The sequence below is a fragment of the Sminthopsis crassicaudata genome, chromosome 5, assembly GCF_048593235.1.
Source record: "Sminthopsis crassicaudata isolate SCR6 chromosome 5, ASM4859323v1, whole genome shotgun sequence".
Lineage (NCBI taxonomy): Eukaryota > Metazoa > Chordata > Mammalia > Dasyuromorphia > Dasyuridae > Sminthopsis > Sminthopsis crassicaudata.
This window is the reverse complement of record NC_133621.1, coordinates 160,294,470-160,309,975: the sequence shown is the minus strand read 5'-3', so window position 1 is coordinate 160,309,975 and position 15,506 is coordinate 160,294,470. Positions and strand designations below refer to the sequence as shown.

At 33.5% G+C, this 15,506-nt stretch overlaps 1 protein-coding gene across 2 annotated transcripts in view; it reads right to left on the bottom strand.

The window, feature by feature from the left end:
* Window positions 1–2,742: 2,742 nt before the first annotated feature.
* FAM107B (family with sequence similarity 107 member B) overlaps window positions 2,743–15,506 on the bottom strand; it is an 81,268-nt gene continuing 68,504 nt past the window's right edge. For both annotated transcript variants that reach the window (XM_074268571.1, XM_074268572.1), the window contains exons 3-4: window positions 3,795–3,948; window positions 2,743–3,247 (exon numbers count right to left, since the gene is read on the bottom strand). In XM_074268571.1, coding sequence (XP_074124672.1) covers window positions 3,122–3,247; window positions 3,795–3,948 — 280 coding nt within the window. In that variant the 3' untranslated portion in view covers window positions 2,743–3,121. The remainder of the gene's footprint in view (window positions 3,248–3,794; window positions 3,949–15,506) is intronic.

Below are 15,506 nucleotides of genomic sequence, written 5' to 3'. Positions count from 1 at the left end.
TGTGTCCAACTCTTTTGTGCTTCCCATTTGGGATTCTTTTGGTAAAGATATGGTTTGCCATTTCCTCTTCTAGCTCATTTTACAGATGAGGAAAAACAGGATTAGGTGATTTGCCCAGGAATACACAACTAGGCCAAATTTGAATTCAAGGGGGGAAAAAAAAAAAAAAAAAAAGGGCTTCACAATTCCAGGCCCAGTGCTTTACCCAGTGTCTCACCTCGATGCCAGAAAAAAATTTATTATAAAACAAAATTAATTCACAACCTGAACAAAACCACCTTTTAAGTTCAAGCCACCTCTTTTCTGTATGACAGACACAGATGTATAGTTCAAGCATGTAGTAGATTTTTATTAAGCATAACTTTGGTTCTAAGTATTCCACCCTCATTTTTGTAATACTTTCAGTTAAAAACAATTATACAAGAGCAAATACAAAAAATATTAAATTATGAAATTATGAAAACAAACCCATTAAGGCTCCCTTTATATATATTATATACACTCAAACAAGTCAAGGTTTTTCAGAATAGAAGAATAAAGTCATAGTGTAGCATAGTGAAAGCAACACAAATTTATTTGTTACCATGCTATCAAAGTGGGAGACAACAAAATTTTCAAATATTTTAAGAGGACAGAAACAGTTCAAAGAAAACATTGGACCATTGCAAAATTAGAAAGTGGCTCAATAACAGAATTGCTCGGAAAATTTTTACAAATTCTAACCAAATTGTATAGCTTTTTGATGTTAAAGGAGATTTTGCTTGCCATATTTTAACTCAGACTTATAGTTTGGACCTATTGGATCCTAAGATGAAGTCTAACTATATATTCTACCTGTCTTTTAACAACAAACCTTACTTTCACACTATATTTACAGTGCTGTTTGGAGGCATTTTATTAAGCTAAAAAGCATTCAGCACACCTACTAGTGGATTTGGGAGGAAAATACCAACCTACTATTATTATTCCTTTTGGTTATTCCTCACTACTGCCATAGAAGAATATGCTTCAAGCAAACTAAAAATACGGAGGGATAGGAAGATCCTTTGAAAAGAGTGTACTGAGCAGGCAAAGCATACTGGTGTCTCTTCAATTTGAACAGCCCAACAATATCTGTCAAATGGGAGATTGACCACAAATGGAGGAAACTAAAGAGCTGAGATCCTGCTGAATAAGAGTTGTGGACTTATGCTAAATTCTGGTACTATAAATCACTCCATTGATCCCACACACAAAAGAAAGAAATCTAGTCAATATGAAATTGGAAATGTCCACCTGAGATGATTCATCACCACACTTTCTCTTCTCAAAAGTAGAGAAATAGGAGGAAAATCTCAGCCATCACCATTTCATTAAAAAGACAAAACTAATAAGATAAAATACATTTTTGCCTATAATCATATTTGTATTTCATAGCAATAAGTCTCGCTGATATACTGGACAATATATTCCAAATATAATTTGCTATTTTTTAAATTTTATGTTGTAACTTTACATATTTGTGCTATGCTGCTCACTTGCAGATTTGAAATCTGGTCCTACAAAATATCCCTCAATGATGCCAATTTTTATTATGGTTTTCAAGGCCTTCAGACGGCTTCAAGGTTAAACTTTATATGAAGTCAAGCAAAAAATAACGTCTTGCCAAAAGAAGTCACTGGCTCAATATCCTAGACAGAGAACAATACTGAAGCTACATATTTCCCAATTCCATCCAAAATAGGAGGCAGTCCTGCACATGCCCAAGAGAGAAAATATATTTGCATAAATATTTAATTGTAATTTATAACTGGGAATTTGCTTCTTAACAGTGCTCTGGCTAACAAGAAGAATCTTAGCAATCTCTCCCTTAAAGTTGGCTTTTCCTGAGAGAGGGAATTTAGTAGTCATTATGACTGACACAGTGGTAATATGTTGCCTTCATAGGGAAAAATACAAACAGTAAAGGCATGTGTGATCATTAATCAAAAATTTTCAAAGTTTCAGATCCAGCATTCAAAATGTACAAATGCAAGAAAATCTTCTAATGTAAGTCTCCTTGAGACCAGTTCACACTTGCGTCATACATTAAGTCAAAATATCATGTTAAAGAGCTCCCACTTAGGATGTTCCCCATGTAAGCTAAGAGCAGACCAAAGTAATAAAAAGGATTTTGACCTCTACTTGTAACACTGAACTTAGGTCTACAGAATCCCAACATTTTGCCTAAAAAACAGGCTTGAAAAAATGAGAAAAGAAAATACTGAGAGGGACAACTATGCTAACAAACCATCAGAGAATTTGTTAAATACCCTTCTTTGGGTGGAATGTTAACCAAACATTATATTGCTGCTCAAAAACAGAAATGACTGAAAAAAGAAAAAAAAAATATATATATATATATATAATATATATATATAAAATCTATGTACTATGGTTTTCCTAAAAATGGGTTCAGATTTTGGAATTTTTATTAAAACTTTCTCACAGCTTTCTAATTCTGTAAATTCAAGATCAACTAAAATATAACCTATACTGATCATTTAATACAAATGAACATTTTTCCATACTTCGGTGTTTAAGATTTTAAACCCATGCTAAGATTTTTTCAGGCTTTCCAAACCAGAATCACAGTTGTGGAAAAAGTAACAGATTAAGCACATTTTTTTATGTAAGCTAAGTTCTTTAAAAAGATAAACCAAGAATTAGAAAAAAATAATATTTTTAAAAGAAGAAAAAAAATACAAAATATTATGTCCCCCACTACAGTTTAGATCGGAAGAAACCAAGTAGTGCAACACTTAAGATACTCCAGTGTCCTCATCCTTTCTTTTGAATCTCTGAAGACAAGTCTGTTATACCAACAATAAGCTGCTTATCTGCTGGTCAACATATTTCATTTGGCGAATCTGAACTGCAGCTATCATAGTCAATTTATTCCCCCTAAATTCAAGGAAAACTGATAAACAAAATAACCCTTTTTAAAAATTAAAACTTCTGCTGGCTGGCATTTTCTCAAAAACCGATGTCTCTCCATGCTACTCTTGGCTCAAAAGGAAGCAGCACTGGAGATGATCCTACAGGAACGTCCTCTCTGCAGCAAGGGGCTAAAATTCAGCAAGTTTTTTTGTACAGTGTATGCCTAAGAATCCTGGACTTCTGCCATTTCTTGGCCTGTTCTTCTCAAGTTTGCCTTTTCACCTTCACAAAATTCCCGGGGGCATTTTTCCCTGCTCCTCTTGAATCTTCCTGTTTTCTCAAGCTCAAGCTTAAATGAAAGAAAAAAGTTGAAGAAAAAAAAAAAAAAAGATGCTTACTTAGAATGGTAAGTTTTCTTTCTTTCTTTTTTCTTTTTGTTAAGGCAATTGGGGTTAAGTGACTTGCCCAAGATCACACAGCTAGAAGTGTCTGAAACCATATTTGAACTCAGGTCCTCCTGACTTTAGGTCTGGTGCTCTATCCACTGCATCACCTAGCTGCCCCGAATGATAAATTTATTTTAAAATTTCTTAAATAGTTATCCCTTCCCAACAGTTACTACCCACATCCACCAACCTCCTACTTTTCTCTATTTTACTAAGATGAAAAGAAAAAAACGAGTCTCATTTTAGAGACCAATTAATGTTACTGATCAAGTAACACCAATGTGTCCCTACATCATAGGCCTTTCCTTTCCTTTCCTGATTTTCTCTCCATCCATTTCCTTCACTTAACACATTTTTTTTCTACTCCAGAGCTCTTGTACATTTGTCAGCTGGGCTCCCTTTGTGCCTCACTAAGCAAATAACATTCATGTCCCACCCCTGCCTACTCACTTGCTCCAACTTTTGCTGTCGTTTCAGTAGTTCTATCTCCAAATCAGATTTCTTTTTCTGGGCTTCCTCTTCCTTCTGCTGCTTTATCACCTGGTCTCGTTTTCTCTTCTCCATCACTTTCTGTAGCTCTGGTTTATTCTGAGGTGCAAGGCCCCTTTAAAAGCAAACACATTTCAAGTTTAACAAGAAAATTGTTGGTTTTTAAAATATTTATTCACAGTTAACCAAAGCCATCCAAGACAGTGCCAGAGGACTACTGTGGTAAGTAGCCTGATATTCCAACCCAATCAGTGAATAATCAGAAGATATGGATTCAAATTCTCTCTTTACCATTTAATCCTTGTGTAACTTACCTTGGATAATCACTTCCTTCCTCCAGGCTTCATATTCCTCATTTGTAAAATGAAGAGGATGGTTTTGATGAGGAAATCAGAATGTTTTTTGTGTCAAGGATCCCCTAAGCACCCTGGTAAAGTCTCAGCACCGCTTTCTCAAGAAAAAATTCACAATTATAGAGAAGTATGTAGAAAACTAATTATATGCTGAAACAAAAATATGGCTTTTCTCCCAACCAACTAGAAGTAGCCTTCTATTCATGGACCTTCTTGATGATCCATGGACATGAGTTTAAGAATCTCTAGTCTAAATCAGATCTCCTTTTGAGATCCTACCAGTACTCAAATCCCACAGTGCTCAATTGCCAATTAACAAACCCTCACTCCAAACTGACTCACAGGGTGGCAGCTGAGGAGAACGAGCCCAGTTTTCCCAAACATGACACAGAAAGGATTCAGAGGACTTGGTGCAACCCACTCCATTTCCCAAATGAGGACACACACACAAAAAAAAAATCAATGAAATTAAATAACTTGGCCAAAGTTACCCAGGAGAAAGGCCTACATCTTCTGACTCTTCCTTGTGCACTCTTTTATATGAGCAGAGATTCAGAGTTAGAAGCAGCTTCATAATGGAGTCCTTGCCTTCAACATTACAAACTACAACAATGCTGGACAAAATTTTAGGAGATAAAACTAAATATAATTTGGATGGGATAGGGTATTAAAAATCAGGAAAAGCCTGATGTAATATTTCTAAATATCCATAAAATGTAACATCAACAATTTTTAAACTGGTATAAAATTCCACAGATAAGGGGTGGCTTGTTAAAAATCAACTAACAAAAATGAAGTGATCCTGCCAAGAACATCAAATAATGCATTTAGTCTTAATAACTGAAATACGAATATTTCAATCACATCTTTATAGAACCTTACTCATTTAAAAAGGGGTGGGGAGTAAAGGAATTGTAGTCTTATTCATTAAATGGTTTATGGCTCAACTACCTCAATACAGGCTGTCTATATTTTATAGATCAAAATGCTGATTAAAGGATAGTAATATTATTCTTTTTAAAAATTATGAAATGGTCACTAAAAAGTACCCCATTTAATAACTGGATTTAATTAGTAATACAGTAAGATAATGCTATGTTACTAACTGCTTCAAATTTTTAGGGTTAAGGAATTTAACTGCCTACAATATTAAAAATTACAATGTAAAAAATTCATTTTTGTATACTACTATCTTAATGTACTTCTATTAACAAATTTTCCAGCTTATAGAAGAATCCAGGATCCAGAAAGCTGATATTTTCCTCAATATAAGAACAGTTTAAATATTATGTAGTATTCAATTTCTGCTTAAAGCTTTTATATAATAACATCAAAATATAAAATATTTATTAACAAAATGCCCAGGAACAAGGTGCTCACACATTATTTCAAATATGCTAGAAGTTGTTAAGATTTTAATTAATATTTCATGACAATCAATTGCTTTTAATTTTCTATGCATGCACAGGAAAAGTCTAAAGCTCTTCATTTTGATTCTCTAAATCAAAGAGAGCTTGTGAGTTTATAACTATGGCTCTGGCAAAATGAAAATTCATCCTTCTTCGATTATTCTTTTAAGTGTATGGATTGCAGCATGGGGGAAGGAAGAGAAATGTTTTTGAAAATTAAAACGAAGGGGGAAAAAAAGACATATGTTTTCTTAAACATTGGGTAAAAAACAGTAGTATTATTATCCAAGTATGATAGACAATCCACTCAAATCAAACTGAAGAAAACAAATAGCTATGCTAGTTGCTTCAGAAACAAATGAAAAGGTGAAAGAAAAAAAAAATTCAGTATGATCCTAGATTCTAGAAATTGTGGTGGCAATATATTCATTTCAAAAAACGACATATCTTTAGGTCTTCTTTCTGAAAGCAACTGTAGTCCTTTAATAATTCAAAGCAAAATTTCAAGTCATATAAAAAATGCTCTAAATCATTATTAATTAGAGAATGCAAATTAAGAAAACTCTGAGATACTATTGCACACCTCTCAGATTGTCTAAGATAACAGGAAAAAATAATGATGAATGTTGGAGGTTTCTGGGAAAATTGGGACACTAAAGCATTTTTGGTGGAGTTATAAACTGTTCCAACCATTCCGGAGAACAATTTGGAATTATGCCTGAAGAGCTATCAACACTGTACATACTTTGATCTGGCACTGTTTCTCCTGAATGTGTATCATAAAAGAGGTGAAAAGGACCCACATGTGCAAAAATGTCTGTGGCAGCCCTCTTTTTGGTGGCAAAGAACTGGAAATTGAGTGGATGCCCATCAGCTGGAGAATTGCTGAATAAGTTATGTTATATGAATGTTATGGGATATTATTGTCCTATAAGAAACTACCAGCAGGATAATTTCAGAGAGACCTGGAGAGATTTACATGAACTGATGCTAAGTGAAGTAAACAGAAGCAAGCTAAAATTGTACACAGTAACAAAAAAATTAAATTATGATCAACTGTGATGGACTTGGCTCTTTAAAACAATGAGGTGATTCAGGTCAATTCCAATAAACTTGTAATGGAAAGTGCCATCCTCATCCAGAGAGAGAACTATGGAGACGAAAGTGGATCAAAGCATCGAATTTTCATCTTTTTATCTCATTTTTTCCCTTTTGATTTAATTTTTCTTTCACAGCATGAGGAGGGTTTATGTTTAGAAGGGTTGCACATGTTTATTAACCTGTGTCAGATTGCTTACTGTCTTGGGAAGAAGGTTGTGGGGGACAGAGGGAGAAAAATTTGAAAAACAAGGTTTTGCAAATGTGAACGTTGAAAACCATCTGAGTACTTTATTTTTTTCAAATTCGTGGAATTAAAAAAAAATAAGTCAGATTAGAAAGACGACAATCAAGATGAAGTAGAGGACAAAGCACACAGGTCATGGATGAGGAAGCTTCCTCCAAAGGGTCACCATCAAACATATGTAAACGAACTTCAATAGTTACATACTTTAATATAAATTAAAGTTAATTTCATATTAATAAAATAAGGTAATTTTTTTAACTTCCATTTTCAAGCATAGGTATTGAAATATAAAAATGAACATAAGAAAAAATGAGCATGGAAAAGAAAAGAAATAAAACACTGAATGCTTGTATATTTTGTCTATAAACTTTTATTTTCTGAAAACTAACTCTAGATATACTTATATTGGCTTTAGCATAATGATAATCTTAGCCTTTGTTCTCTAATCCTTTTTTGTGATTAGGAGCCATCTGTTGCTGTAATTGTTGTCTCACTACATGACTAAAGTTAATATTGATTCCTTTTTTAGTTTTGCTTTATTTATATTACTTCATGTTTTATGTATTTTCCCATACTTCTTCAAATTCTTCATTTTAATTATTTTATGGCTCAATATTATTATTTTAATATGATAAGTCTCATCCTAAAATTCTAGAGATCTATTTTGTTTCAAGGTTTTTACTACTGGGAAAAATTTTAAAAAACATACACAAAGAACAACAAAACAAAACTGTACTATAAAAATTATATCTGGAAATTGTTTTCTTTTTCTATCTATAATCCTTAAGTAGTGTGATCCCTTGCAGAAAGGGTATAAGAATTTAAAAATACTTATTGCCTAATTCCATATTGATTTTGTTAAAAGTATAGACCAATTCTCAGCTCTTTCAAAAGAATAATTATGTGCCTATAGAATTATATATAGAACTTTAATACTAACCCAAAGTACCATAGTTTCTGATTGTAAAAGACATTTGGTTCCCCATATTGTTGCCTCAGTCTTACTTCTTCTAGTATAACATACTAAACATATTAAATTTCACAGAGATTTATCTTAATCTTTGACTTTGCTGATTTGATTTGAAACTGTGCAAGATGGTATAGTTGTTTCAGTTTGTATGGACTCCACATTGGATTAAAAATCCTTTGGGACAATACAGAATCTCAAAGGACAAGAATGAGTAGATAGATAAGTGGAAAATAAACAGCAACAGAGTGAAATAACTATATATATCAATGAAGTGGCCTAAACTCATTTAAATATTGACATATAATCTACATTTGTCTTGCATTACTTATCAATTTTCATCCATCAAATCAGATGCTATTTCCTGTTTTTGATCTAAAATATCTATGAAAACGTTTCCCAATATGTATACATACTAACATGAGAATTTAGAGCTTTCTCCTTTCCAGCTCCAAAATATGATTACTATATACTGATATCTATATCTATATATTTTATATCTTCTAATTATGGGTAAAAACAATTTTAACATTCATTTTTTAAACTGTAAGTTACAAATTCTCTCCCTCCCTACCACTCTCATTGAGAAGACAAGCAATTTAATAGAGGTTATATGTGTGTAGTCATGCAAAATTTATTTCCAATTCGGTCAAAGCAAGAGCAAAAAGAAAGTAAGTCTAGAGAAAAGTATGTTTTAATCTATATTCAGACTCTATCTGGGGATGGAACTGAATCATGTTTATAGAGCTATTCCTCAAAAGATAAATGATCAAAAAGATATGAACAGTTTTCATATGAGTAGGAGAAACCCCTTTTTTCACTCAAATGAAGAACCTAAAAATTTTCCACAAAACAGCATTTTCTATCATAAGTTCTTCAGAGTTATACAACTTATACAACTGTATTGTGGAGAATAACTAAGTCATGCATAATTGATCATGAAATATATACGTGTGTGTGTGTGTGTGTGTGTGTGTGTACTTAAAAGCAACAAGAATTTATTACTTGTAATATCCTAGAAAATGCTTTTTGGAAGTATAGGTGGCCAAATATGCCATGTCACATTTATATATGCTATTTAGTTCACTCATAGGAAAATATGTCTCCAAAGCATATTAATTAAATAAGTAGATGAACACACTACATGATATACATTAAATCATTCTCATTAGCTTTTTTTCCCTGCTAAAAATGCTGGTAATTGTCCAAAGGGAAACAAAGTAGGATGTTTCAGATTTCTCAGAGTCATTTAAATACTGAATGCCACACACACACACACACACACACACACACACACACACACACACACACACATATGAAATCTGCCTGTCTTCCATTCCACTGAAAATCTTGTGTTTGCCAGATGAAGGACATAGTCTCTTGATCCTTATTTAACTATATCCAGATCACAAATTCAAAGATTTGATCTAAAACTTGGGTGGGACCCAAAAGATACAACAAACTTTAATCTCAAATATGACTTTCCTGAAGATAATCAACATAAGTTTGAGGCTGAAGATACTATATTAGCTGAGTTTAATAACTGCCTTATGGAGCATAATTTCTAGAAAGCACTTGAGTTTTGAGGAGGAAGAGGAGACAAGAAAAAGCTAGCACAGTTGACAGGAAGAAGGAAGTATAAGGGAAATAGGTGAACTTTACTCTCATCAGAATTGGCTCAAAGAGGAAATGATATACACACTTAATCTATCTAGATTAATCTATCTAGAAATCTTTCTTACCCTGCAGGAAAGTAGGAAAAGAAGATAATATGAGACGTGGGGAGGGTTATAGAAGGGAAAGCATATTGGGAAAGAGGGTCGACAGAGTAATTCGCTTTTGATAAAGGACAGAGTAAAAAGAGAGAGAGAAAATAAACAAGATAGGGGGAATACAATTAGAAAGAGTAATTCTGAAAATAATTTTGAAACAAGTAAAAGACTCATTTCTCAAACACAGATGGAACTGAATCATATTATAGAGCCATTCCTCAATTGATAAATGATCAAAAAGCACTTCATTTGAGAAGGAGAAGAAATCCCTTTCTCACTCAAATGAAGAACCTAAAAACTTTCTACATAATAATGAAAGCAAGGACTTACCAGGTAAGTTTTCCACAGAGGAACCAGTTTGGCTGAATAGGTCAAGATTCTAAAACAAATTACTAGTAAGTCATTCCCTGTCTCTGGATCTGTTTTCTTATCTATAAAATAAATAACTTGGATTGAATTTATCTTATCTAAAAACTCAATTGGACAATTACAAAGAGATATAAAAAAAGTGAGTGAAGAAAATACATCATTGAAAATTAGACTGGAACAAGTAGAAATGAATGACTCAAGGAGAAACCAAGAGGGAGTCAAGCAAAACCAGAGAAATGAGACAATTGAAAAGACTGTCAAGTACCTTACCAGAAAGACAACAGACCTGGAAAACAGATCCAGGAGAGACAATTTGAGAATAATCGGACTCCCTGAAAAATGGGAGGAAAAAAAGAGCTTGGACACCATTTTCGAGGAAATTATCAAAGAGAACTGCCCAGACGTTTTGGAAACAGAGGGTAAAATAGACATTGAGAAAATTCATCGATCACCTACTGAAAGGGATCCTAAAATCAAAACGCCAAGAAATATAGTGGCCAAGTTCAAGAACCATCAGACAAAGGAAAAGATATTGGAAGCTGCTAGAAAAAAACAATTCAGATATGGAGGATCCACAATAAGGATAACACAGGATCTAGCAGCGTCCACATTAAAAGAACGCAGGGCCTGGAACATGATATTCCGAAAGGCTAAGGAACTTGGTATGCAGCCAAGAGTGACTTACCCAGCAAGAATGAGCATCATTTTCCAGGGAAGAAGATGGACATTTAACGAAATAAATGAATTCCATCTATTTTTGATGAAAAAACCAGACCTACATAAAAGGTTTGATCTTCAAATACAGAACTCAAGAGACTTCTAAAAAAGGTAAAAAGAAATCTTGAGAACTATACTTCTGTCAAAAAAATATGTAAAGAACATATGTACAATTTGTCTTAGAAACTAGAGATGGAAAGGAGATTATATCATAAAAAAGTATAAAGTGGTGGTACTACATCTCATGAAGAGGCAAAAGTAACCTATTATATCTGAGAGAAAGAAAGGAGGGAGATGAACATAGCGTGTATCAATAGACATATTCGATTTATGGTGAAACTTCTTCCACTTCATTGAAAAGTGAAAGGGAAGGAGTAAGCTAAGGGGAAGGGAATACAGTAATTTCGAGGAAAAGGGATAAAATAAGGGGAGGATCTTTAAGGTGGGGGAGGGATCCTAAAAAGGGAGGGCTGTGAAAAGCAAGTGGTGTTTACCAGTTTAATACTGGATAGGAGGGTAAAAGGGAAGGAAAGGGGAAAAGCATAAGCAGGGGTTAATAGGATGGCAAGCAATATAGAATTAGTCCTTCTAACCATAAATGTGAATGGGGCAAACTGCCTCATAAAGAGGAAGCAGTTAGCAGACTGGATTAAAAGTCAGAATCCTACTATATGTTGTTTACAGGAAACACACCTGAAACAGGATGAGACATTCAAACTAAAAGTAAAAGGGTGGAGCAGAATCTATTATGCTTCAGGCAAAACCAAAAAAGCAGGAGTAGCCATCCTCATCTCAGATCAAGCAAAAACAAAAATTGATCTAATTAAAAGAGATAAGGAAGGGCATTATATCCTGCTAAAGGGAAGCATCAATAGTGAAGCCGTATCAATATTAAACATGTATGCACCAAGTGGTGCAGCATCTAAATTCTTAAAAGAGAAATTAAGAGAGCTGCAAGAGGAAATAGATAGCAAAACTATAATAGTGGGCGATCTCAACCTTGCACTATCAGAATTAGATAAATCAAACCACAAAATAAATAAGAAAGAAGTCAAAGAGGTAAATAGAATACTAGAAAAGTTTGATATGATAGATCTTTGGCGAAAGCTAAATGGAGACAGAAAGGAATATACTTTCTTCTCAGCAGTTCATGGAACCTATACAAAAATTGATCATATACTAGGGCATAAAAACCTCAAAATCAAATGCAGTAAGGCAGAAATAGTAAATGCATCCTTTTCAGACCATAATGCAATCAAAATAACATTTAATAAAAAGCCAGGGGAAAATAGACCAAAAAATAATTGGAAACTAAATAATCTTATACTAAAGAATGATTGGGTAAAACAGCAAATCATAGACATAATTAATAACTTCACCCAAGAAAATGACAATAATGAGACATCATACCAAAATGTGTGGGATACAGCCAAAGCAGTAATTAGGGGAAGTTTTATATCTCTACAGGCCTACTTGCATAAAATAGAGAAAGAGAGGGCCAACGAATTGGGTTTACAACTAAAATTGCTAGAAAAGGAACAAATTAAAAACCCCCAGACAAACACAAAACTTGAAATTCAAAAAATAAAAGGTGAGATTAATAAAATTGAAAGTAAAAAAACTATTGAATTAATTAATAAAACTAAGAGTTGGTTTTATGAAAAAACCAACAAAATAGACAAACCCTTAGTAAACCTGATTAAAAAAAGGAAAGAGAAAAAGCAAATTGATAGTCTTGAAAATGAAAAGGGTGAACTCACCACTAATGAAGAGGAAATTAGAACAATAGTTAGGAGCTACTTTGCTCAACTTTATGCCGATAAATTTGATAACTTAAATGAAATGGAAGAATACCTTCAAAAATATAGCTTGCCCAGATTAACAGAGGAAGAAGTAAGTAGTCTAAATAGTCCCATCTCAGAAAAAGAAATAGACCAAGCTATTAACCAACTTCCTAAGAAAAAGTCCCCAGGACCAGATGGATTTACAGGTGAATTCTACCAAACATTTAAAGAACAACTAACTCCAATGCTATGTAAACTATTTGAAAAAATAGGGATTGAAGGAGTCCTACCAAATTCCTTCTATGACACAGACATGGTACTGATACTTAAACCAGGTAGATCGAAAACTGAGAAAGAAAACTATAGACCAATTTCCTTAATGAATATTGATGCTAAAATCTTAAATAAGATATTAGCAAATAGACTTCAGAAAATCATCCCCAGAATAATACACTATGACCAAGTGGGATTTATACCAGGAATGCAGGGCTGGTTTAATATTAGGAAAACTATTAGTATAATTGACCATATTAATAATCAAATTAATAAAAACCATATGATCATCTCAATAGATGCAGAAAAGGCATTTGATAAAATCCAACATCCATTCCTACTAAAAACGCTTGAGAGTATAGGAATAAATGGACTATTCCTTAAAATAATAAGGAGCATATATTTAAAACCTTCAGTAAACATCATATGTAATGGTGATAAACTAGAACCTTTCCCTGTTAGATCAGGAGTGAAACAAGGTTGCCCACTATCACCATTACTATTCAATATAGTACTAGAAACTCTAGCCTTGGCAATAAGAGTCGAGAAAGAGATTCAAGGAATTAGAGTAGGAAATGAAGAAATCAAATTGTCACTTTTCGCAGATGACATGATGGTATACTTAGAGAACCCCAAAGACTCTGCTAAAAAGCTATTAGAAATAATTCAGAATTTTAGCAAAGTCGCAGGATACAAAATAAATCCACATAAATCCTCAGGATTTTTATACATTACCAACACAATCCAACAGCAAGAGATACAAAGAGAAATTCCATTCAAAATAACAGTCGATAGTATCAAATATTTGGGAATATATCTACCAAAGGAGAGTCAGGAATTATATGAGCAAAATTACAAAACACTTGCCACAAAAATAAAGTCAGATTTAAATAATTGGAAAGACATTCAATGTTCTTGGATAGGCCGAGCGAATATAATAAAGATGACAATACTCCCCAAACTAATCTATTTATTTAGTGCTATACCAATCAGACTCCCAAGAAACTATTTTAATAACCTAGAAAAAATAACAACAAAATTCATATGGAAGAATAAAAGGTCAAGAATTGCAAGGGAACTAATGAAAAAAAAGTCAGAGGAAGGTGGTCTAAGTGTACCTGATTTAAAGCTATATTATAAAGCAACAGTCACCAAAACCATTTGGTATTGGCTAAGAAATAGACTAGTTGATCAGTGGCATAGGTTAGGTTCACAGGACAAGATAGTGAATAAAAATAGCAATCTAATCTTTGACAAACCCAAAGATCCCAAATTTTGGGATAAGAATTCATTATTTGACAAAAACTGCTGGGAAAACTGGAAATTAGTATGGCAGAAACTAGGCATGGACCCACATTTAACACCACATACTAAGATTAGATCAAAATGGGTCCAAGATTTAGGCATAAAGAACGAAATCATAAATAAATTGGAGGAACATGGGATGGTTTACCTCTCAGACTTGTGGAGGAGGAAGGAGTTTGTGTCCAAGGGAGAACTAGAGACCATTATTGATCACAAAATAGAACATTTTGATTACACCAAATTAAAAAGTTTCTGCACAAACAAAACTAATGCAAACAAGATTAGAAGGGAAGTAACAAATTGGGAAAAAATTTTTACAGTTAAAGGTTCTGATAAAGGCCTCATCTCCAAAATATACAGAGAATTGACTTTAATCTATAAGAAATCAAGCCATTCTCCAATTGATAAATGGTCAAAGGATATGAACAGACAATTTTCAGATGATGAAATTAAAACTATTTCCACTCATATGAAAGAGTGTTCCAAATCACTATTGATCAGAGAAATGCAAATTAAGACAACTCTGAGGTATCATTACACACCTGTCAGATTGGCTAAGATGACAGGAACAAATAACGATGAATGTTGGAGGGGCTGTGGGAAAGCTGGGACACTGATGCATTGTTGGTGGAGTTGTGAAAGAATCCAACCATTCTGGAGAGCAATCTGGAATTATGCCCAAAAAGTTATCAAAATGTGCATACCCTTTGACCCAGCCATACTACTACTGGGCTTATACCCCAAGGAACTACTAGAGAAGGGAAAGGGTCCTGTATGTGCCAAAATGTTTGTGGCAGCCCTTTTCATAGTGGCTAGAAGCTGGAAGATGAATGGATGTCCATCAATTGGAGAATGGTTGGGTAAACTATGGTATATGAATGTTATGGAATATTATTGTTCTATAAGAAATGACCAACAGGAGAAATATAGAGAGGCTTGGAGAGACTTACATCAACTTATGCTGAGTGAAACGAGCAGAACCAGAAGATCATTATACACTTCAACAATGATACTGTACGAGGATGTATGCTGATGGAAGTGGATTTCTTCAACATAGAGAAGAGCTAATCCAATTCCAATTGATTAATGATGGAAAGAACCAGCTACATCCAGAAAAGGAACAATGGGAAATGAATGTAAACTGTTATTTTTACCTTCTGAATCCAATTCTTCCTGTGCAACAAAAAATTCGGTTCTACACACATATATTGTATCTAAATTATACTGTAATATATTTAACATATATAAGACTGCTTGCCATCTGGGGGAGGGGTTTGGGGGAGGAAGGGAAAAAATCTGAATAGAAGTAAGTGCAAGGGATAATGTTGTAAAAAATTACCCATGCATATGTACTGTCAAAAAATGTTATAATTATAAAA